A 25,736-nucleotide genomic window follows, 5' to 3' on the forward strand; every position below is an offset into this window, starting at 1 on the left:
TCCGCCACTATATACTTCGCGATATACTTGCGAAAGGCGCAGAGATTAGCGCCAGTATCCACCAGAAATAGAATTTTGGTGGCACGATCTGTTACGAAGAAGCGGTTTGATTCGAGTGAGGAGCTGTTGACCGCCACTAACGGTCCGATGGTAAGTTTCCCAGAAATGTGCAAGATGATCGGCAACATTTCGCCTTATTACCGAAATTTTGATGTACCAGCACATTTTGTTGTTCGGTGCTGGGGAATATGTGTGAGAACAAAGCGATGACGAGATATGATTTGCCTCTTAAATCTGGAAGCTAGCAATTAAATTAATTGAAGCTTCGAGACGAGAAATGCGTGATTCGAATGCAGATGTTGCTGTTGGTTCTTGGAATGAATTGATTTGTGCAGGTGGTAATGCGATATTGTGTGTTATGTCTGCCAGAGATGCAAGTGCTGAACCACTTAGTGCCTAGAATGTTGTTAGGAACAGTTTTGCCGAGGCTTCTGAGATGACGGAGAAATTGCGAGAGTTTTCTATCACCCAAGGTTTCTCGATTGAGAAGCTGATGCAGTCGTGCTTCTCGAGAGAGCGTAAGGCATTCGACCAGGGTCCCTTTTAAGCGAGGGTGAGGCATTTCTGTTTGAACGTTCTGCGTCGAGCCTAGCGTCAAGATGTGAAAAAACTTAGTGGTATCGCAAAATTTAACAAGGCTGGTCGTTCGGAATTGAATCATGGATAGCATATAGAAACAGGAACGGCGTTTTACTGTCGGCTACTCGCCCGTCTAAGCTATCTGGCATAGCGGTTTTGCAAAAAAAAAATTATTGGAAACTTGTATGCGCGGCGCTCAAAGCTCTGATGATTAGCAATGCGCGAAAACTCCAGTTATCCTTCTATCGGTCATATGCGGGATTATGCACAAAACCTAATACACAAAGCGCACTGTAGTCGAAAATTTGTGCGCAAGTGTTAGCGAAATTTAAACTAATAATGAAAATGCACTGTAGCCGAATTAGTTAGCGAATTTTAAAATTATATTAACAAATTATAAAAAACTAACTAAATCACGTCGGGGCCAGTTATTGGGGCTATTGTGCGATAACGAAGGTTTATTCTACAATTACAATGCACACACGGTGGGTGCCAGCAGGATAAGAGAGTTGAACATGTGATGTATAGTCTTTTATAATAGCAGCAGCGTCCTCTAGGCCCGCTATACTCTAAGTGTGTTCCGCGGTACCCTAGGGTTCCGTGATACCTCTGTCGGGGTTCCACAAAAATTTAGAAGAAAAAAACAAAACACCTCTCTCTGGTCGCTGGACAAAACGCTATGAACGTTATTTATTTTTTTATTTGTATTTGTACAAACATGTGTTACAATAGCTGGTACAAAATGTCATAAGTTTGGTATCAACAATTTTATACTTGTACAACCCGTTCGCTCTAAGTTTGCCGGTCTGTGGAATGCGCATACCCTCCCCCATTAGACAACAAAACTTATAATGTGTCATAGTTTTACCCAAATACATACACAATTTTTGTTGTTACAATTAAATAAAAAATATTTTGTATTATGTTTTACGAATGACGCTACTTTTCGAACGTACTTAAGTTTGCCGCTGGCGATAGGTCACACCTTGTACCATATACTTGTGAGCGCGCAGTTTCTTTGATAAAAGCCGCCTCTGAATTAGCGCTATAGTTGTCAACAAGCGACTTTCGCCTCTAACTTTTAAAGGATAAAGTCGATATTGGTTTCAACGCAATTTTTAAATTTTTGTTTTTATTTTTATTTTTGCTTTTTGTTTATCAAAGGTGCCGACTCGAGTATTTTTGAGAATATTCGAGATCGAGTCTAGGACTAAGTATAAAAGCGGCGATTGCGCGTCGCGCGTCGTCAGTTGACGATTAGCGTTCGGAGCGATAAGTTACTACCTACTTACAAGTTCGCTAGCGAGAAACTAGTGTTCATTGTTTTACTGCCTGCTGTTTTCTGTTGTTTCAGTTTTATCGGTACATTTCTTCACAGTAGGTGCTAAATTTAGTCTCTTATACGCAGTAACGATTGTGCATTATTTAAACCCCACTATCCTGACGTGTAACATTATAAATAAAGAAGAATGAAACGTTGGCTTAAAGGTGTTAAACGTGTTGCAACAACATCTTCTAATAACGCTGAATGTTCAAAAGCAGTGCGCGCGGAGAATATAGCAATCACCGATTCAGAAGATGATGCCTCGACGTCAAGCTTGACGGTTTCAAAAACGAGAAGTATGATGAATCTTATATCAGTTTCGGATTGCGCCGACATTTAGAAACTGTACACCCCGAGTCTAAAGACAAGAATAAAGAATTTTTTGTTCGCAAAAAATATCAGTTATTAGAAAGTCAAAAAAATATGATGCATGTAACACAAACTATCAACGAAAAGGCCACGGAGGCATCATAGGTATTTAGTTAGCTATCGCATTGCACAAGCAGGTGAAGCGCACACTATCGCTGAGAATTTAATAAAACCATGTGTATTAGACATAACAAAATGTATGCTCGATGAAAAATCTGCAAAGCATCTATCTACTGTTCCGCTATCAAACGATACTGTTTCTCGACGAATCCATGATCTGGCAAGCTACGTCAAACAAGAACTAGTTACACGTCTACAAAATACACGATTCGCCTTGCAAATGGACGAGTCGACTGATGTCGCTGGTTTGGCTATCCTGCTGGTTATTGTGAGATATCCATATAAAAGTTCTTTTGAAGAAGACATGCTTATGTGTTCACCGCTGCTTACAAACACTACCGGGGAAGAAATTTTTAATAAAATAAATATATTCTTTGATTCATTGTATTGACATTTGTACAGATGGGGCCAAGGCGATGACAGGTAGAACAGCAGGAGCAGTGTCACGAATTAAAAATAAAACACCTAATTGTAGTTCCAGTCATTGTATTCTGCAGAGACAAGCACTTGCGATGAAGCAAATGCCGTCAAATCTAAAATTAGTTATGGATGAAGCTGTAAAAATAATTAATTTTATCAAATCACGACCACTACAATCCCGATTGTTCTCATTATTGTGTGAAGATTATGGCAGCAAACATAAAACACTGCTGCTCCATACAGAAGTGCGATGGCTGTCTCGGGGTAAAACTTTAACAAGGCTATTTGAACTCAGAGCCGAGTTACAAATGTTTCTTTCAGCAGATACTTCTTTTAATTTAAAGGACCGTTTGTATGATAAAAATTGGTTGTTTCGATTGTCTTTTATGGCGTATATCTTTCAAAAACTTAACGAATTGAATTTATCGTTGCAAGGCAAACAGGTAACAGTGTTTCAGGCCTATAATAAAATAACTGCTTTTAAAAGAAAATTAGATTTTTGGATCATTTGCATTGGTAAGAAAAAAATAGAAAGCTTTACGTTACTCAGTGAGTTTATAAGCGAAAACGACTTAGAAATGTTATGTTTGCAGAATTGGTCAATTATCTCAGTTCGTTGCGCGCATCTTTTGAAAAGTATTTTCCCGAAGAACACAATACAAAAATTAAAGTGAATTCATGGATTCATAATCCTTTTTTACCTAATTTGGAAAAGCCTGAAAACATGTCAAACGAGATATATGAATCTCTTTTAGAAATGTCATCCGATACAAGTATGGAGTCACTATTCAAAACGACGCCTCCCAATGATTTTTGGTGCAGAATCCAAGATGAATATGTAATGCTTGGCCAAATGGCTCTGGATATTCTTCTCCCGTTCCCAACTACATATTTGTGCGAAACAGGATTTTCTACTTATGCAGCCACAAAAACAAAATATCGCAATAGACTGGGCGCCGAAGCTGATATGAGACTCCAACTTTCTTCCATCAAACCTGATATCAACCAATTGATGAAAAATAAAAAACAGTTTCATACCTCCCACTAGTTAGAGTTTCTATTATCGTCCTTGCCAAGTGGTGAAGTAAATAATAATTAGTCACTGTTACATTTTACTTTTATTATGCTGATTAATAAAGAATACACTTATAAAAACAATTGTTTTATTGTAGGGTTCCATCAAGTATTTTGCTTCCCAAAAGGGTTCCGTCATTAAAAAAGTTTGAGAACCACTGCTCTAACCGCTGACTGTGTATTCGCTGTTCCGCTTTGTGTCCTATTCGTATCAGAGTTCCTTCTAAGCCAGGATCAGCTGACTTGCTGACATAGTGTTGCCATGTTGTAATGTTTTATAAGAATGTGATATATATTATATTGTGGCTCGGCCCACAAAAAATCAAAGAGCTTTCAAGGATTTAATAATCCTCTTCATTATAACTTCACAAAGAGTCTTAGATTTTAATAATATTTGTTAATAAAGTAATAGTTTATCTATTATTTTCTTAGCATTGAACATTTCTTGTTTTTATTAAAAAAATAAGAATTTTATTGTAGTTGTTTGAAGTAAATGTATTTAATTTTTTTTGAGTATATATAAATGGAAAACTTCCATAAATTAGAATCACCTTGAAAACAAAACGGTTCTTATTTACTATAATTTCATAAACCATAGAAAATCTTAAAAATTCATTGATAGTTTCATGAACTGTGGTCACAAATATATCCTAAATTGATTTTATATCGAGGCCAACAAAATCTCTATAGACCAATGTTACCTATCTAATAACCATTTCTGTGGTGAATGAGAGTTTCATTATATTTAATGTAAAAAGTTTTGTTTGTATTTATTTTATTATATTAAATGTATTTATTAAGTTTTATTAAATATATTTATAGATTGATTCACACTTTTACATCTTAAATTATTTAATAGATTTCTTCCATATTTCTATATTACACCTTGATTTCTTTCTCAGTCCGCTTCTAATATTTCACTTTACTTCAGCTTTCTGACTTTCGTTGTCTGTTATCTATATGTTAGTGCCGGTTTCTCGTCTGTTAGCGTGGCGTTCCTTTCGTCCAGTCAGTGTTGTCGTATATCAAAAATGTGCAGTCCGGACGGTCGCATTTCTTCGTCCCATCGTCCAGTCCACATGCTCGTATTTCTTCGTCCCACATTAATTAAATAATTATGAATATTACCAAAAAAGAGTTTTTTTTTCAAAAATATAAAATGTATTGCAATAGAAATATTTTAAATATTAAACGATATACTTACCTAACCGAGAAATTAAATCCGTAATATAATCGAATGGCAAGCAAGCTGATCAACCAAACATACACATATTAATAGTACCTCACTATTTTTGCCAAAAATATCGTTCCACAACTACGCATTCTCCTGATTTGGCTCCGTGTTACTTCTAGCTATTCAGAAAACTCAAGATCCAAGCACGGACGCCGTTTTAATACGATTGATAAAAACCGAATAGAAAAAGGTATTGAAGGTTATACTGAAAAAATACTATTTCGACTGTTTCAAGAACGGATATTACTTTGAAGGAGATGAAATTAATTTGGAAGAGTAAATAAGGAATTTACATTTTATAATCAAATCGACCTTTCACATTCACAGTTGTATATCTACTTTTTGTTTGACTTGAGACTTTGACTCGAGAATACTTCCAAATAGATGTTGCTTGTCCGTTGTGTATTTTTTTTTATTAATTTTAATTTAAACCATAGTTGACAAAATCTATTTCCTATTCATTGTTAAACATACCTTAGCGTACTGTGTATCCTGTTTTGATATTAGAGCTTGTACGTCGTCTGAACAAAAACTGCTGGCTTCGCTCTCGTGGGCATATAGCTGCTTTAGACAATTGTACTAATTTCTTCCAAGTTGAGTAAGGCAAAAGGAATAAGTTGGTTCTATCTCACCCTTTCAAATATACCTCTCATAACATCACTTTTGATATGTTTACAGAAGAAGGAAACGATATAATATGAAAACTACTCATATGGAAATATAGTTTGAGTTTTGTTTATAACTTGGATACATCTGGTAACTGAATTCAAATTTTGTACATATATCATCTGATTTTTTTTATATTTATCATCAAATTTGGCCCGGACTCCTCAGCTCCGTTGTCAAGCATCCTTTTGCGACTTCTAATCGACGTCGATTCGCAAAAGATTCAGGTCTTTTGGTACCCAAAACATAAACCAAATATGTTGTGACGATCCATAAGAGATGCTGAGATACTCTGTCTCTCTGATGCCAACACGACGTTTTTCAAACACTGTTTAATTAACTTTTTCGATGTTATCGTAATCGCGCGAGTTAATATCGTTTACACGATATGAGTCTTTAAAAATATACTTTTGAGCTGCACCGAAATGTGTATTCTTTATTGATATTCTTAAGACTAACTTTTTACATAGATCTTATTGCTATTTATACTAACTAGTGTGTTTACTTATTACCAGTTGATAGTTTTTTTACATACATACTTGTATAACATATTGTTTGTTTTAATACATTTCTTTTGTTCTAGGAATGGGTTGTTTTGACGTATTTTGTTTAATGTTGTTTTGATACATTATCTTCATTCAAACATAATGTTGCTTTGATGTTTGTTTGCTTAGGATATTTTGGTGATATATTGTTATATATTAAGTAATACGTTCCTTAACTGGCGCAGTGTAAATGAACCAATCTGAACGGTTGTTTTATGCATTTTAGAAGACAGTAAGGATACTGCGTAATCACTTCTCAAACATCTCTATTGCTAGTTGTAACTAAACTAATTTGTGGACCACTTTTTAAAAAAAATTACAATTTTATAAAAGTTTGTGATATTAGTGTTGGTTAACTATTCTGAATGTTTCTTGACTTCAATATGTTGCAATAGATCTGCGTTTTCCAGTTGTAGGTAAACTCACAAATTCTCGTCCTTTCTTTTATTTTTAATATTATTTCTAGTAATGTATGCTGCCTTTTATTTCATATTATACTATGTATATTTGTAATCTTTTTGCTAAATCTAACAACACGTTGCTTAATCCTTCTATTTAATAGCTAACCAACCAAGACAAGTGTCACAGCTTTGCATTTTGAGTAATGCAAGTTGTGAAATTTTGAAAAAACTGCATTTAAAGCCATGTGTTCATAAAACAACATTTAAGATGAAAAAGTGCTGCTGTGCTTTTCGGAAGCTGTTGGCTAGATTCCATACAGGCCATATGAACACCGAAGACGATGAAGGCAATGGACCTCATACGGAGGCTGTTATGGTGGTTAATGTCAAAAAACAACACATTATTTTACCATAGATGACCCTTGATGATGGCAAATCACTGAAAGCGGATTTGACCACCATCGACTTTTTCTTATCCTCAGACCAAGAGAATGTTCGCTGGAAGGAAAAGGCTACTATTTATTTTGAATAACAAATTTCGAAGTGTCCGCTCTGCGGATAAAAATTTTGCATACATGAGACAATTACTAAAAACGAATATAAAATCAACATCTATATATTACATATATACATATATATATTAGAGTCGTGTTTGGTAGACTATTTATAAATCAAGAACGGTTTAACCGATTTGGCTGAAAATTGGTTGGGTGGTAGCTAAGAACCAGGGATCGGACATAGAATACTTTTTATTTTTAAATGTTAAAAGTCAAAACAATTCATAAATAAAGAAATTATATTATATTTCAAATCATAAGCATATGTTCAAAATTCGTGTAAGAATTATTTATCATATTTTTCATCATCATATTTTTCTTAAAAAAAATACAATAACATATGTAACATAAAAAATGGCGGAATAACCGCAGTGTTTTGAAAAAGTTCAATCATGATTTGAGATGAGTGCATAGAACAATGCAAGATTTAAATGGCAACGATTAAAATACTACTGTCTGGTGATTTCCGACTGTTCATAAAAACATGAACATAAAGATTTTGTTACAATAAGACAGAATAATATAGAAAATTATATTTTTGACACATGTACATTAATACATAAATATACATACATATGTAAATAATCAGTTAAAGAGAAAGGATTTTAAGTCAACTAAATATCAAGCGCAATGAAAAGCAAAAGAATTGTAATATGAATATGAAAAAAATCTGCATATCGAAGAAAACACATAAATTACAGTATATACAAATATAAATACAACAAAACTATTATACTCTGTAGCAACATGTTGTAAGAGTATACAAATATTTACGATACACATAGAATAGTAAACTAAATGTGCATAAGCTATTGTAACAAAAACTATAAAGTTGCATATGTAACATAATCTAGTTGACTAAACGAAAGACGCTGCTTCAGCAATAGCACCTGCACACGCATCCGGTTAAATACTAATTGCCGACGCCGCATCAACGAATCAGCAAAATATTTTATAAAATAACAAGTAGAATAAGTTACCTTTTGGCTAAAGTCAAAAATTTAACTGAGTTGAAATTTATACTTCAATAAAGAAGGTCATAGTGACCCTAAAATTAAGTTTTTTTTAATTTTAAATACGTAATTCAATAATTGGCACCCAACGTAATGGAAAAATAAGCAGCTAAGCGGACTTTTTCTACAGTAAGAATCAAGGAGTGAACGAGTGCACCTCAGTACCAAAAGGAAAAAGGAATAAGGCACGGTCACCGGCCATGGAGTGGAAACTGATTATTATGTAAGCATAGAGTTAAGATATCTAATAGAAATAATTAAATTTAAAGAAAAGTCCTTGTAAAAGTAAAGAAGTAAAAAAAAAAAAGTAAAGATAACAAAAGAAAACAAAGATATCTAAGGAAAGAAAAATTGTTTTTAGAAGTAAAAAAGAAAAAAATAGAAATAATTAAATTTAAAGAAAAGCTCTTGCTAAAAGTAAAGAAGTGAAAAAGAATAAAGTAAAGATAACAAAAGAAAACAAAGATATCTAAGAAAAGAAAAATTGTTTTTAGAAGTAAAAAAGAAAAAAGTGAAGAAGAAAGATATTTAAAATTGATAAAAGAAGTGTAGATCTAAAATAATTAATAAAAAATATTTAAATAAATTATCACAATAAAATAAAGGCTTGTACAGCCAATAATAAAAAAATTAAAAATCTAAAAGTCGCGATTCACCATCTTTAAGGGGGACCCTCCGGCTTTATAACACAAAACAACTCTGCGATTCACCACCAAAGGGACCCACCAGAGATTGATAACTTAAATTAGTAATTGCTTTGCAAAAGAAAAAAAAGAATAACTTAAATTATTGATTGATTTCATTTAAGTTAGAAAGCAACCATTAAAACAAAAATGCAAAATCAAAACATTTTTAGCCAACCGTTTTAAGTCCAAACGTACCCCCTCCACAAAACCTAAATGTTCCCCCTTCACAAAATCCCAATACAACTCCCGAATTAGAAGGCCTTATCAGTAGAATTGTTAAGCAAATTGTATTTAGAGAGAACATAACGAATAACCCAAATAGTATACTGACTAACGAAATCAACCAGACTATTGACCCAGAATACCGTGGACGATTAGACGATCTTGACAAAATACCCGACATTATACGAAGCCTGCGAGAATTCTCTGGCAACCCTGGCGAATTTAACTCGTGGAGAAAAAGTGTAGACCGTGTGCTTAAGATCTACGAAGGTATCAGAGGTACCCCAAAATACTTCGGTATCTTAAGCGTCATTAGAAATAAAATTGTAGGCAACGCCGAGGTTGTCCTAGAATCGTATAATACCCCACTTGACTGGAAAGCTATCTCACACTGCCTAACAATCCATTACGCGGACAAACGAGACATTACTACCCTTCAATGCCAATTAGCCTTTTTAGTACAGGGACGGAAAACTATCCCAGAGTTTTACCAAGAAATTTACAATCACCTTTCTCTTATTCTCAATAATTTATCGAGTCTTGAAATGGGACCCGAAGCCCTTCACCTTTTAACACAAACCTATAGGAACAAAGCTTTAGATACATTCATAAAAGGACTCAATGGAGATTTTCCTAGACTGCTAGGAATAAAGGAACCAAAAGACCTACCACAGGCCCTTCATCTCTGTTTAAAATTGGAGAATCAAGGATACAAAGCACAATACATATACAACAACCAAAACTCAAGCCGTAAAACGTATCAACACCCAGTACCTCCAAGGAAACCTCAGTTTCAAAAACAACCATTTTATCCACAACTAGCATACTAACCACAAATAACAACATATCACCAAACAACTCCGTAAAACAAAACAAAACCATATCACCATATGTCACAAAATTACCTCAATGAACAACCTATCGGCCAAAACCAATACGGTAGACCACAATACCAACATTATTAACAAAATTTTCAACCACCAAGACCGAACAGACCAAAACCATAGCCCAAGCCAATTCCAATGGATATAGACCATTCGCAACAAACAAGAGCAGTCAATTACATGAACTGACCGAACAATAACGCATTTGGAGGAAAGCGACCAATTCCACCTTCAAACCAAGTACACCAACCATTTAAACAACATAGGATTAATCACATAGAACCCGCAGACAATACTTTAAGAGACACTCAACAACAAATAAATGAAGAACATACAAGACAATCATGGGAAGTTTATTATAACCAATATCCTTCTCAGGACAACATGACAGACAGGGAGCCAATAAAATTTTCTGATATCCATTTTTTAGGCTAACGAATTCTGCTTTGCCCTACTTTCAGTGCAAAGATAGTAACGGAGAAATTTTAAAATACCTAATAGATACAAGTTCAAATTAAAATTATATTTAGCCACAATTTGTCAATAATCCTATTCCCAATAACGAAATTTTTTTTGCCAACTCAATAGGTGGCAATATAAAAATAACCCACCATACCTTTATCAATCTTTTTGGACCCAGAGACGAAAAACTAAAATTTTTATCCTTCCGACATTAAAATCCTTCCATGGAATTCTCGGTAATGATAGTTTGAAACAATTAGATACAATAATTTTTACCTCAAGAAATTACATGCTAATAAAAAACAAAATTAAAATTGCTATCAAACAACAAATAACCAAATCAGTCAACAATATCAAAATTGAAACAGACCACCTTACTTCCGAACAGTCAGAAAAACTTCGCAATTTATGCAATATATTCCCAAAACTTTTTTTCGAACCAGAGGAAAAGCTAACATACACCACCGTAGTAAAAGCGAAATAAGAACACAATACCACACAAGACCCAGTATATTCGAGATACCACCCATATCCCATGTCACTCAAAGATGAAGTGGAAAAACTAATAGCCAAATTACTCGATGCCGGTATAATATGACCTTCTCAATCCACGTACAATTCTCCAATCTGGATAGTGCCGAAAAAAAATGATGCATCCGGAACAAAAAAATACAGAATGGTAATTGATTATCGTAAATTAAATTCAATTACGATAGCCGATCGTTATCCTATCCCGGATATAAACGAAGTTCTTTCGCAATTAGGCAAAAACAAATTCTTTACAATTCTTGACTTAAAAAGTGGCTTTCACCAGATTCCATTAGTTGAATCTGACGTTGCAAAGACAGCATTTTCAGTTAATAATGGTAAATACGAATTTACTAGATTACCCTTTGGCTTGAAAAACGCCCCATCAATTTTCCAAAGAGTATTAAACGACATACTCAGAGAGTATATCGGAAAAATATGCTTTGTCTACATAGACGACATTATCATTTTCGGCCAAAATGAGAAATCACACTTAGAAAATATTAATATTATTCCACACTTTAGAAAAAGCTAATATGAAAATCCAAATTGACAAATGTGAAAGACAAACCCTTCAAAAGTGTTTTCCCACCACCACAAACCAGAAAAGAGTTTAGATCATTCTTAGGACTTTCCGGTTATTACCGCCGATTTATAAAAGCAAAACTAGTCAAACCCTTAACAATACTTTTAAGAGGGGAGGAGGGACGCATGTCCAAAAGTCTTTCATCAAAAATTAAAATCACTCTTAATCAAGACGCCATTAATGCATTCAGTAAATTTAAAAACTCTCTAATTTCCGCTGATGTTATGCTACACTATCCTGACTTCGAAAAAGAATTTCATTTAACTACAGACGCTTCAGAGTACGCAATAGGAGCAGTACTTGAACAAGACAATAAACCGATAACATCTCAAGGACATTGTCAAAGATAGAAGGAAACTATGCTACAAACGAAAAAGAACTCTTAGCCATTGTATGGGCTTTAAAAACCTTTAAAAATTATGGTCCGAGCAGTGTAAAAATTTTCACAGACCATCAACCTTTGACTTATGCACTTAGCAAAGGAATACCAATAGTAAATTAAAGAGATGGAAATCAATATTAGAAGAATATAACTACGAAATTAAATACAAACCTGGTAGCACAAACGTGGTAGCAGATGCATTATCTAGACCACCACAACAAATAAACTCTATGACAGCAACACAGCATAGCGATGAAAGTTCCGCACAAACATTAATAACTTAAACCGATGCACCAATTAACGCTTTTAAGAACCAAATTTTCATTTCCTTAGGAGAAACTTCATCATATCAATTCCAAATAACTTTTCCTACCTATCATAGACATACAATAGTCGAACCAGATTTTACAGAAGAAAGTTTACCATACTTTTAAAAAGATATCTCAATCCATTCGTAACGAATTGTATAAAAACTGAAGACAGCATTTTGGGAAAAATCCAAACCATTTATAAAGTTCATTTTAGTAATTACAGAGTACGTTATACCCGAAAATTCATAAAGAACATTTTAAGTGAGTCTGACCAAGAAACCGAAATTATCAACGAACATAATAGAGCTCATCGTAACCCTACAAAAAATAAAACACAACTCTTGGAAAGATGTTATTTCCCGCAAATGAATGCCAAAATAAAAAGAATCACTAAACAATGCAAAGTCTGTAAAGAAAATAAATACGATCGTCATCCTAATACCTCATTTACTCGAAACCCCTATTCCACAATATCCTGGTGAAATAGTTCATATAGATATATATAGTACAGAGAAAAATCTTGTACTCACCGCAGTAGATAAATTTTAGAAATACGCCCAAGTTAGATTAATAGAAAAGCAATAGAGGATATCAGAGAACCTTTGCGACAAATACTTTTTGCTTTCGGTGTACCGAAAACCATAGTTATAGATAATGAAAAATCTCTTAATTCAGCTTCAATACAATTTATGGTTGAAGACCAACTTGGGAGAATTCTACAACCGGAAAACCAATAGAAACATTTTTTGGAAGACGCGTCTCAATAGACCCACAGCAATATGAAGACTCAAGACGAGAAAATGTCGAGATATTAAAAAAAAGACAGATGGAAGACTTAGAAATTCACAATAAAAGTAGAAATCCAATAAAAACCTATGCCCCAGGAGAAATAATATATGTTAAAATAAATAAACGAACATTTTCGAAATTAACAGCAAGATATAGGAATGAAATTGTAAAAGAAGACAAATCCAGTGTTGTAATCACAGAAAAAGGACGAATAGTACACAAAAGCAACATCAAAAACTAGCAGAATTTTTTTTCTTTTTCTTCATTTTAGGATAATTCTTTGGGCAACTCCAAGCTTACCAGAAATCCAACTTTTCGACTATACCTCATCCCACATGATTACCATTAGAGACAAACAGACAAAGATACAGGACGGTACATTTAAAATAATTCACCTAAGAGACCTTAACCAATACGACACACTCCTACACAACGCTCAAATCAACGTGGACAGAAACATACCAGAAACTAATATCTTTTACCCATTTTTAAATCATGAAATACGTGAAGCTTTAGAAATCCTTAAAGATGTTAAACCAATGCAAAACTTTCGAAGCAAAAGAGCAATTAATTTGATTGGGACGGCTTGGAAATATATTGCCGGTAGTCCAGATCATGAAGATATTGAAATCATAAATAACAATATAAATGAATTAAATAATAACAACAACAAACAAATTGTCATTAACGAAGCATTCAATAAAAATATTAATGATTTAATAACTGTTACGAATGAAATATCTAATTATATTAAGACAGATAATAGTATCGAAAACGATTTAGCCTTAAGTATTGGAAGTAGAATAAGAATAATTATGGAAAAATTGATTAATATTAAGAATGCCATTCATTGGGCAAAAACGAAAATTATTAATTCAATGTTGTTAAATAAAAACGAAATAAAAAATTAAGTTTTAAAACTTCAAGAAGAAAACATGCTATTCGTCACCGTAGAAGAATCACTAGAGTATGCCAATGTGAACATTTTAACTAACGCAACCACGTTGCTATATATCATTAAAATTCCATTAACACAAAAAGAAAATTACAACAATGTTATTATAAAACCTGTAAAAAGGATAAATAAAACTTTACTTTTAAAATTTAATCAAATTTTGACAAATGGGATGAAAATTTTAGCATTAAAGACAAATGTACCGAATATAGTTTTACCAAAATATGTAAGAGAGATCAAATAGTAGACATAAGTAATGATAATTGTATATCTAAATTATTAAAAAGTCTGAATTCGTCGTATGCCATGAGCAGCGGTCACCACATACCAACGATAGAAGAACTAGAACCAGGCCTTATCCTCTTAAATGATTTCAACGGAACAGTAGAGACCACCGGAGAAGACCACAAAATTGTTGGTACTTTTCTTATAAAATTCCACAATACAACACTTAAAATAAACAATTAATATTTTCGCAACATTAAGTCACCGTCACCCAGTTTAGCAGCAGTTCCATCAGTGATGCAGCCATCCCCATCTGAGAGTGAACGAATAAACATATTGGCGTTCGAAGCTCTAACGAGTTGCATATCAACAATAAACAAGAGAAAATCAGCATCAAGAAAACGTTAGACTCATCGACCCACCTCATTTCTAATCGATTGAAGGGAGGAGTTATTGTAACAAAAACTATAAAGTAGCATATGTAACAAAAACCATAAACGAAAGACGCTGCTTCAGCAATAGCACCTGCACACGCATCCGGTTAAAAACTAATTGCCGACGAATCAGCAAAATATTTTATAAAATAACAAGTAGAATAAGTTACCTTTTAGCTTAAGTCAAAAATGTAACTAAGTTGAAATTTATACTTCAATAAAGGAGGTCATACTGACCCTAAAATTAAATTTTTTTTGAATTTTAAATATGAAATTCAATAATTCATACACTAAAATATATTCATATAGGGTGTACCTAACCGAACATTTCATACTCTTGCAACTTGCAAGGAACAAAGGCGGAGGAACACCTTCAGGGTTTGATCAAACTTTATATCAAACTAAGGAAAGTATCGCCGTGATTTTATCTATTTAAGGAAAGAGGATACACTGTTACTAGAAGGAGATTCTTTCTGAATTTCATTAAGATTTCTTACATATTGACCGATAGATGCGGTACATAGTGAACCGGAGTTCCGAAAATATTTATGTTAGGTACAGGGTGGCCCACGAATTGTGCTAAAAAAACAAACCGTAATAACTTTTTTTCTGTATGAGTAATCGACTTACTTTTTTCTTTATTAGGCAGGTTATTATTTTGATTTTTCAAAAATGAATGCTTGGGATACCGAAAAGAGGGGTTGGATAGGGAAGCGGTACCATACTTCGCAGTCCGTCATTTCAGTTCAAAAGAAATTCAGACAGGATTTTGGCGGCACTCCTCGAGTAGATGGACCATTATGAGATGGACCATCATGATATACATGTTTGCCGAATCTGGAAGTAACTAAACTAACGAAAAAGCCACCACTTAGTTCCGCGAAGAGAAACTCGATTACATTTTGCACCGGAGCACATAACCCTAAAGTCTGATTAACGCTACGTTGTCCTTTCAGATGAAAAACAAATTAATTTGGTAGGAACAATGGATACAATTATTATTTCCATGATCTGCGAAAGGAGAAATTTCAGTTGGAACAACCAATATGGTACATCCGAACTGTATTTTTTGAATACTAATATGAATGCAAACGCCTATAAAAACTAACGGAAAACTGCATTTCTCCATTTTAAAAATTTGTTTGTAACTTTGTTCGATACCATAAAGCACCAATTCACACTGCCCGGGTGTTTAAGTCTGGGTCAATTTAATGCAGTGGGTGCCTAACTCACATCAATGACACCAATGTAATAGTAATAATAAAATAGGTGTGAGGATGGTTGGCTTCCACTAAAGAGGAATAAGTTGAAGGTATTAAAAAGGCTTGATCATCAATTTCCTTAAATTATATTGGAAAATTGTATTATAAATCATTCCCAATAAGGCGGGATCAACTCATTAGAAAATTAATATTTTAATGTCATTATTCATTATTACACTGTGGCTCACGAATCGTGCTACAAAAACAAACCGTAATATCTTTTTTTCTGTGTGAGAAATCGACTTACTTTTTTTTTCTTTGGCAGACTATTATTTAAGTTTTTTAAATATAAATGGTTGGAATACCAAAAAGAGGATTTTGTATAGTGCAGCAGTACCATGCTTTGCGGTGGGTCGGGCCATACTTCTTTGAATAAAACGGTGTAACAATAACTGTCAATGGGCACCATTATTTAAAGATGTTGAATGAGTTTTTTACGCAGAACTGCGCCGAAGACGTAGCGCTAGACGTAGCCAGACCGGTTATTGCGGAGCTCCAAAGAAAATTTTAAAACAAATTAATATCAAGAAACTCCATTTTCTGCTGGCTCCTAAGGTCACCTGATCTGACTGCAGCAGACTTTTTTTTATGGGGTTATGTCAAGCAAGAGGTGTACAAAACAAAATCCAGAAATCTGACAACATTTTTAAAAATAATTAGTTATATAAAATAAAATAAAATTTGCTATACAAAAAAAAAATGCAATGTAATGAATTGATTACAAAAAAAAAATATTACAGTTTGTTTTCGTGGCATGATTCGTGCGCCTGTGTACACATTCAATATATAAAATCAGATTCAAAATTGAACTCTCGCGATACAAACCTTTTGAAATAAGTTTTTGAACATTGGTCCTTCGAGCCTTTTGAGAAACGGTTTTGTACATTGGACCTTCGGGCCTTTTGAAATAAAGTATTGTACATTGGTCCTTCAAGCCTTTTGAGGTAAGGTTTTGTACACCGACAGATCGCTCTTTCTACGTTTTTCTTAGACCAATGAGATTAACAAAAATATACGCGTAAAAATATATCACAAATATATTCCGAACAAGCGCTAGATGTTGGGAATGGTACAATAGAACTGCACTCAAATATGAAGTCCATTAAATTGCCAGAAAATTTCTGTAGATTTTGACGAAATTAATTTTCAGATACAACAGTTGTTGCCAGGCGATATGATTTATTTAAAATCAATCGCTACTGTTGTTGATGAAAAATAAAAACGTAAATTTTCAAATTATATTTCAACAAAATAAAATAAAAACTTTAACATCTTATGTTTTAATTTTCAAATTTTAAAGTCATGTTCAAATATTTATTCCGTGGATTTTTATACCGCCTATAACGTTTTCGTCTTTATTCATTAGTACCATTTAACTGTATTGAATAGTTTGTAATAATATTATTTGATGTACACCTTAGCAACAGCAACGCCTGGCTGGGAAGTTTTAGTAAAAATATAAAATTAAATTCATTAATATATAACAAAAATGTTTAGTTATTCATTTAAGGTGTATGTACTATTTAACTCATTCATTTAAATTTTCTACTAAATGTATTTATTATTGCTTTAAACAAATGTTCCAAAGATATTGATCTGGAAACGGAGCTGCATTACCACTGCCACTAGGTTGCTGTTACAAATATTGTGAAACGAACGAATTTGGCTTACAAAATGCAGGTTTTGAGAGATATACCATTTATAAGTAACCTTCATTGCCTTTTCTAATGCCACACATTAGTTATTGAAAACAATGCATCACCAACATTTTCCAACTAGCAGGCTGCTACAACATATGTAACGGATGCCATTTCATAATGAACATTTGCAAATCGTGCGAATTTATGGTGTTATGGAATCCAAGACAGATTTGCGAATTTGGCAGAATGGCAAATCAATTCTGAATCAACATAGAATCTGATGGGATTTTCGTCGTTTCGAACATATGCAAAACCAATGTTCGATCACTGTTTACTAATGTGACAAAACTTGCAAATAAATAAATTAGGAAGCGTTTGATACATTTAAAATACTGAATAGAGTCCACTAAAGTTTACAATGAGTTCCGCTATTTTAGCTTTTACTTTATTGGAAGAAAGAAGCAACGAAAAAATTACAAGGAAGATATAATATTAAAAGAATACAGGAATTTACTTGATTGTATTTACTTGTATGCTTGTATACACGCTTACTTTACAGCTTTATATCACATTATTGACTGAGAAAAGACGCATTTAGGTAATAAATTACGTTTACAAAACGTAATAAATCCTCCTAAAATATCTGGACTTTTTCATAATCTCAATATTTATGACATTTTGTGTTTTATTCTTATTCTTTCCCTTATAGAAATAAAGATAAATTAAATTGTGACAATAATATAGTTGTGACAGCATCCATCCTCTTGCTTTGTTTCTGATTATAATACCGATAAAATTGGTTTCCGTGACACCCAAAACCGATACAATGTCTGTTTCGAACGTCAAACCAATAATATATGAATTCATTACACCTACTACATTTTTTTATCGGTTTCAATTCTGATTCTGACAACTATCAGATTCTACAACACCCCTTAATGGTTCGGTTCTCGCGACGCATCGTGCGTACAATATTCGGTCGAAATAATCGCCCAGCAGAGTGAGTGCGCCGAAGATGCTATCGCTGCTGTTGAACAGAGTATCGAAAAATACCCGAATGAGTCCATCCGCCATTGCGTGCAACAATTACAGCTGTCTCCATCCACTTTATGGAAGATTTTGCAGAGGGATATTGGTTGGCGGGCTTACAAAGTCCAACTCGTGCAATAATTGAAACCTCGCACATTCGGTGAATGGGCCCTAAACGAGATGGCTACCGATACCGATTTTCTCAAGAAAATTTTGTTTAGTCATGAAGGTTACTTTTGGTTGAATGCACCATATATTATGATTAATGATTTTTTCATGCCTGAATTGGAAGATGTTGATGTAGAATAAATTTGGTTCCAAGAAGAGCGCTACATGTCATACAGACAACGAAACAATCAATTTACTGAAGGAAACTTTTGATGAGCGCATTATCTAGCGTTGTGTGCCTGCGTCGTGGCCTCGAAGATTGTACAATTTAACACCGCTGGACTATTTTTTGCGTCATTTGTCTACGCAAATAAGCCTGAGACGATTGACGCCTTGGAAGAGAATAAAACATTTTTAAAACATAATGGCAAACCCCTAACTTTTATAATAAAGTTAAATTCTTAGCCATAACATTCAATTATATGCGTTTTATTTCTTCTTGAAAACCACATGTATAAAGAAAACACTCTTTATATACGTTTTCAAAGTTGAATCCCTTTGAGTTCCATAATGGCATTTATCAACATAAAAGTCAAATATCTTCAAAGTTGTGAATTAGAATAGGCACATCATTTGCATAACAAATTCCTAACCAAAGCGTATACTCGTTGGTGAGTTTCTGAAAATGAGAACAAACTTTTCTATGCACTATTTATTTTTTTATTCATCATAAAATAACGTTTACACTTAGTAGTAAACCAATGTTTATTGGCAGCTGAACAAAATTTCATGTAAAAATTGTTATGTACTAACAAAGAACAGTGCTTGTACATACATAAGTATTTAATCTTAGCAATTAATCATCAATTAACACTTAAGTGAGTCCAAAATTATATAATAATGCATAAGCAATGGGTAAAAATATCTAAGATAATAAACATACACAATACGTATACATTTTTCTTTTAATTCGTATGTTTATTAAGACTTTTTGCATGCTTGACATATGTTTCAAAAATATATATAGAAAAAACGACTACTGATTTCGAAATTACAAATTATTTACATGTAAACATACATACTGTTTGTATAGGCATTATTTTCGATATCATTACAAAAGAACTGCAGAAAACAACTTAAATGCTACAATTTTGGTTAAGTCATCGAATAAGGATAGTACAAAGATTTGAATTTCCTTTGACATTATTATGCGCATTAAGTTGTTCAAATTATGTCATGGCCATTACAGTTATTATTTTATGTCATTGCTATTATAGTTGTTATATTATGTAAATGCTTTTTATTTATATATTTATTTGTGATTTTTTTATTTTATTTATTTAAACTGAGTTTTTTATTATATATTATGCTATCTATATAATTTGTAATATATTTATTATATGTATATGTGTTATTTATATATATATATTAGTATAATTCATATTATAAAGTTTAGTATAATTTTTTTGTTATGCTTTTATTTTGAGTAAATATCAAGTTAATTATTTAATTTTATTTTATTACATTACATCCTTTCTTGCTTTATTGTTATGATCAAATATTACCAAATACTTTTCATCTCAGAATTTATATCAAATTTTTTAATATTCAGCTAATATTTTCATAATAGCCACTTACACTCATTTCTAAAATTTTTTTGAACCACGTTTTACGTCTACAAACCAAAATTTTGCTAACTCTATTGAATTTATGCTCTGCTTATTTGTATATCTATTACTTTATAATTTATATTGCACTGCTATGCTGATCGGTATAATTAATAGGCTTTGGGTTCTTTTGCTTCTGTTGTTGTTGGTGTGATCTCTGTGATTTCTGCATTTTCAATTTACACTATAATCAGTATGAGTGGTAGCTTGTTGCTCGCCTAAACTGCTGTCTCTGTGTGGCTGTGCGATGATAGTCGCTCTACATCGATTTCCGGTATCGTCAATTCATCCGGTATGTTATCGGCATATTCTATGGATGAAGTCTCTGATAGGCGTTTGCTCAAAGATGATTGTTTGCGTAACACTTCTGCCAAGGAAGTGTTGGTATGTTCACCGTAACGGCCATCAAGTCCTTGACGAAATGCGTTGACCACGCGTATCTAATTGTGCCAGACATACATAGAAAATGAAAGTACAAAAAAAGAAATTTCGAAAGATGGAGAAAAAGAAAATATTAGGAAATAGGATTGGTGGTGATGTAAACAGTCGGCCGTATTGTAGATTGGTTGTATTAGGTGATGAGCCGTTGGTAAATTGCGTCAAATGTATTGTAACAAGGACACACATCACTCGCACCGTGCATTACAGTGAGCATGTGTGTGAGCGTGGTTGTGAACGGGAGCATGACCGCGGACGTAACACACAATCATATTTGTCCCAACATTGAAATTGTTGGTATATTCAAAGGCGAGTAGGGAGAGAAAAGATAAGATACAAATAGAAATTGTATGTGTTGAATAGTAGTTAATATTTATTGTTGTTGGAGGTATATTAACGTACGGAATATTAACGTATCAAAACAAAAAAAAATAAACAAATGCAAAAAAATCATATAATTACACATTCAAAGCGAGAGGAAAGCGGTTAGTAATGCAAAAAAATCCATAAGAAACATGTTGTAAAATTTTCATATATATTTGGTTTAACATTTCAATCAATAATCAATCAATATATATACAATTAGAAAAAAAAGAAGATAATGCTAATTTTTCATTGTTATTCGTACTATCAAAATATAAAAGGCGTATTTGTAATTAATTATACTCTCTTACACCTAACAGTGTTTAACGTATAAAACTAATCGAGATATATACAGTGTTATATATTTGTAAGTCATCAGGATTACAGACGAGTTAAACTCCAAGGCTGTCAGTCTGTCTGTCCATGCAAATGATAGACACTTTTGTAGATCAGTAAATTTCCTATGAAACTGTGAGTTTTGCAAATTAAAATGTTTTTTTAATATATAAAATTATAAAATTCATAAGAAAAAACATGTGCCTATAATAATCATCTATTTTATCGTCAATATCTTTTAAACGGTTAGGTTTACTAAAAAAACGTAAGAGACCGTTTTGTAGAGCATTCAAATTTTCTACAAAATTTATAAAACGAGATATTTTTTCAAGTAGTTAAAAGCGAGACATGATATATCTGATAATAAGAAAAAAATAGAAAACCGTAAGGCGGAGGACCTTCCCGTCACAATTAAGAGCTCATACTTGGAGAGATTTCTAAGAAACATCTAAGAAATCAATTTTTAGAGTACCAAGCCAAAAAAAATATTCGTTTTGTTTTTTACCTATCCTATTCCCGTATATTTCGGTCAATATGAAAGTTGTCTTAATGATTAAGAAAGTGCCCCTCGGTAATAACAATTTGTCCTTGTGCGTTTGAGTATTCCCAAAGGTAATGCTATCATTCCAGACCTTCTCCTAACCCCAATATACCCTATAAGCGATTTCCGACTTTGAACCTGTTGTAGTGGTATCCGAATTTCCTCTGACTTTATACCGTTTATGTTGGTTAAAATGTGTGATCTTTTAATGAATTTAAGTGAATATGTTTTCTTAAAAGTAACAAGGTTTAGCGACGAATATGAATGAAATTGGACCGTGGTCTACACCTAATATCCCTTATATAATGATTTCCGTTTCACTGGTTGATTTTTTCCCCACATACCCAAAATATAAAATTTAGCCAGCTTTGGTTGATTTGATATCATATATGTATATCTTATTTAAGTTAATTAGGTTGATTTTAATATAAATATCTCAGATAAGAAGCTAAATGTAGTAATGAAACTAACGAGCCCTGGACCTATAAGCTATAAGCAAATAATATATAAAACACGATTATAATTCATTTAAGGTTTTGAATGAATCAATGTTGAATTATTACAATTTTTAAAATAAAGTTTTGCCATCACTTGAACGTATTTAACCAGTTTTGGTCCCTGCGAATTGCGAGAATATAAAATGTTATGTGTATAAAATGAACGTAGCCCCTACTTTCTTCATTCATTTTTTTTTGGAATCAAAGTTCAGACAGTAAACGGCCAACTAGAACTATTTAACATGAACACAGGCATAATCCACAGCGAATATACAGATGCATATTTATATATATGTACATGTAAAGATTATTTAAACGTACATGTATGCAATGCCAATAACATTTTTTCTTGCATATGCGTTTTAAATTTAAATTGCACATATTATATGTATGTATGTAAGTAAGTATCGGAACATGGCATTACGTAAGCATATGGTTAATGAAGTGTGTTTTTAGTAGGCAGCCGTTGTGAATTGTTCGCAAAATGAAAAAATACCGAAAAGAAAGCCATGGAATTTCACATAGGAGTAAAAAACAGTATACAATCATTTTTATGTCTATTTACATACACCTACATATGTGAATATACATTCATACAAGCCAAAGTATAAGAATAAAGTTGCAAATATTCCTTTATACAACTCATAACTAATTCAGTACGTCTAAAAATGGCATATCTAACTATTGAAGATAATGTGTACGTGCAGGTGTGTATATTTACTTAATCTTAACAATAATCTTTAATCTAATATACAGTGTCGGACAAAAAAATAAGAACACTTAATAATGTAATATTCAATTGAAAATTATTTTTTAACGACATCGTTTTTGTTAAACTTTTTTGTTTGAGGATTTGGTGGTATCTCATGCGCAAAAAACAAATATGGTTGGCAACTCCGAAGCTTAATCGATTTTCAGGAATTCCTCGAATACTGCCAATGTGAAGCGTGTGAAGGGAGACAATAAAATAAGAACAGAAGAAAAAACGGGTTATTTTATGTAAAGTAGGGCCAAATTTATTGGTTTTTGTATCGGTAAGCGTTAATAGAGATGAACTAAAGCCCGTTTGATATATTAAGTGCAAATGCACACTATAAGAAACAATGATTTGGGCGATGCATTGCAGCACGGAAGAAGGGAAATAGTAAAAATACTGAGAAATAAAGTTCGAAGCATTCGACAAATTGCAAGACTTATTGGAAGATCTTCCACACTCATGCACCAAGCTCTATTACCACAAAAAAACTCAATACAAAATGGTGATCCTCGCAAAACTATAAGCGCAGACGATAATTTTATTAGAATTGCATCGTTGGAGGGTCCATTCAAGTCAGTTGCCGCAATTAGGTAGAAGACGTCTGGTTGAATTTATTTAAGCATTTTAACAGCTCGCAAGGTGCCGTTATTGACACAGAGACATCGAAGCTGTCGCATCAAGTTCGCTAAAACTCATGTCGAATGGAATGTCCCAATAAATGCAAAAAAAAAATGGCGTAACGTACAAAACGAAGACGAAAGCAAGGTAAATTTAGTTGGAAGTGAAGGTAAACGTTGGGTAAGGCGTCCGAAAAATGCAGCATTTCACCCCAAATATACTGAAAAAACGTTTGAGCATGGGGGTGGAAGCATCATGGTATGGCCTTCTCTTGATACGGAGTGGGTCCTCTGTATTGGATGAAAGAAAAGATGGACATATTTATTTACGTACTCAATGAAGTTATGTAGAATGGAAAATGCCTCTAAAGTGGAAGTTTCAACAGGACAACGACCCCAAACATACGTTGGCCCTAGTGGACTCAATGCCAAAAAGGTGCCAAGCTGTGTTAAAAAATTGTGGCTATTCAACAAAATATTAAATATGAACACAATTTTACCCTCCGTTTTAATCATATTTATTAATTACTTGAAATTTTATAATTTTTTTGTCCTCTCCCAATGTGATGGAGCATAACATTTAAGAGCTAATGTTTTTACAATGAAATGTTTTTAATTTAATTTTTAGTAAAAAAAAATTAAACTTACTGAATGAGCCTATTATTTATTATATATTATTTGAAATTTTCACTGGTTGGAAAAAAACTTTTGTTATGAGTTTTTGTTTTTAACACAGACTGTTCTTATTTTTTTTTTCCGACACTGTATATGCCCACACTTACCATAATATATATGAACACACATATATACAAATCTAAATACAAACATGCGCACACGCGATATAAAAATATTTCTAAAAGGTTCAGTTGACCGCATACGCGTGCCCTAAATTATTATTTTGAACAAGTTTCGGCAATTATAGGCACTGTATAGCTTTGGTCTCATTTCATAGTTTTTCGGCAGGAAAGCTAAAAAAGTCTACGCAATGTACGAACTCGTCAGCAGGCTTAGAAGGTTAAAGGTAGTCAGAACTTTCAAAAAAAACGAAATTTTTTTGACATTTTCTTAAATATATAATATAATAGACATTTTCGCTAAAAATTGTAGTATATCTCATAATTTTGGAGTTATTCATTAATTCGCAAAAGGTTATCGAGCGCCCTGGAACGTTCGTGCTATATTTCGAATGCGTTTTTCTCAAAACTATGTTTTCTTAACTGGTGACCACTGTATCTCGAAAACCGCTTGGTAGATTTCAATGAAATTCATACAGAAGAATAGAATGATTTTTTTTTTATAAAAACGATTTTTTATAAACAATTAGCTGTTAGTTTTTCCCCGAAAAACTGGAAAACTTGTCTTGAGACCGCCATTCTGTTAATTTAAAAAAATCAGGTACTAGATTTTCCATTAGAAAAACTATTGTATTCTGTCCGATTAATTTTAGATAAATCTCCAAGGATAAGTGTTTACTGATGCTTTGTTTTTTACTTTTCGGAAATAAAATATGGCAATGAAAAACATATTTAAAATTTAAAATTTTTCATGCCTCTGACTACACCTAACCCCTTAGGCTTGATGCTGCTATTATGTATAGCGACTCATATAAAACTATTAGCAGCCAGGTAACCATATGGCATTATGCTTGGCAACCG

The 25,736-nt window shown here is 32.9% G+C and overlaps 1 protein-coding gene and 1 long non-coding RNA gene across 8 annotated transcripts in view; one reads left to right on the forward strand and one right to left on the reverse strand.

Moving 5' to 3' along the window:
- PMCA (plasma membrane calcium-transporting ATPase 3) overlaps nucleotides 1-25,736 on the reverse strand; it is a 205,597-nt gene that overhangs the window by 46,308 nt on the left and 133,553 nt on the right. For 4 of the 6 annotated variants that reach the window (XM_070112624.1, XM_070112625.1, XM_070112623.1 and 1 more), the window contains one exon: nucleotides 19,563-20,972. The exons of 1 other annotated variant lie outside the window; for it this stretch is intronic. In XM_070112624.1, the coding sequence (XP_069968725.1) occupies nucleotides 20,751-20,972 (222 nt within the window). In that variant the 3' untranslated portion in view covers nucleotides 19,563-20,750. Of the gene's footprint in view, nucleotides 1-6,254; nucleotides 7,291-19,562; nucleotides 20,973-25,736 lie in introns of those variants that run through there. One more of the 6 variants, XM_070112626.1, reaches the window with a different exon arrangement.
- Nucleotides 4,838-7,570, forward strand: LOC118681399 (uncharacterized). Of its 2 annotated transcripts, none has more exons than XR_011397364.1 (2): nucleotides 4,838-5,456; nucleotides 6,954-7,570. It is a non-coding gene; the product is annotated as an uncharacterized lncRNA (long non-coding RNA). The 2 variants fall into 2 exon arrangements; XR_004977098.2 differs by lacking the exon at nucleotides 4,838-5,456 and adding an exon at nucleotides 6,726-6,807.

This window comes from Bactrocera oleae, chromosome X (assembly GCF_042242935.1).
Source record: "Bactrocera oleae isolate idBacOlea1 chromosome X, idBacOlea1, whole genome shotgun sequence".
Taxonomy (NCBI): Eukaryota; Metazoa; Arthropoda; class Insecta; order Diptera; family Tephritidae; genus Bactrocera; species Bactrocera oleae.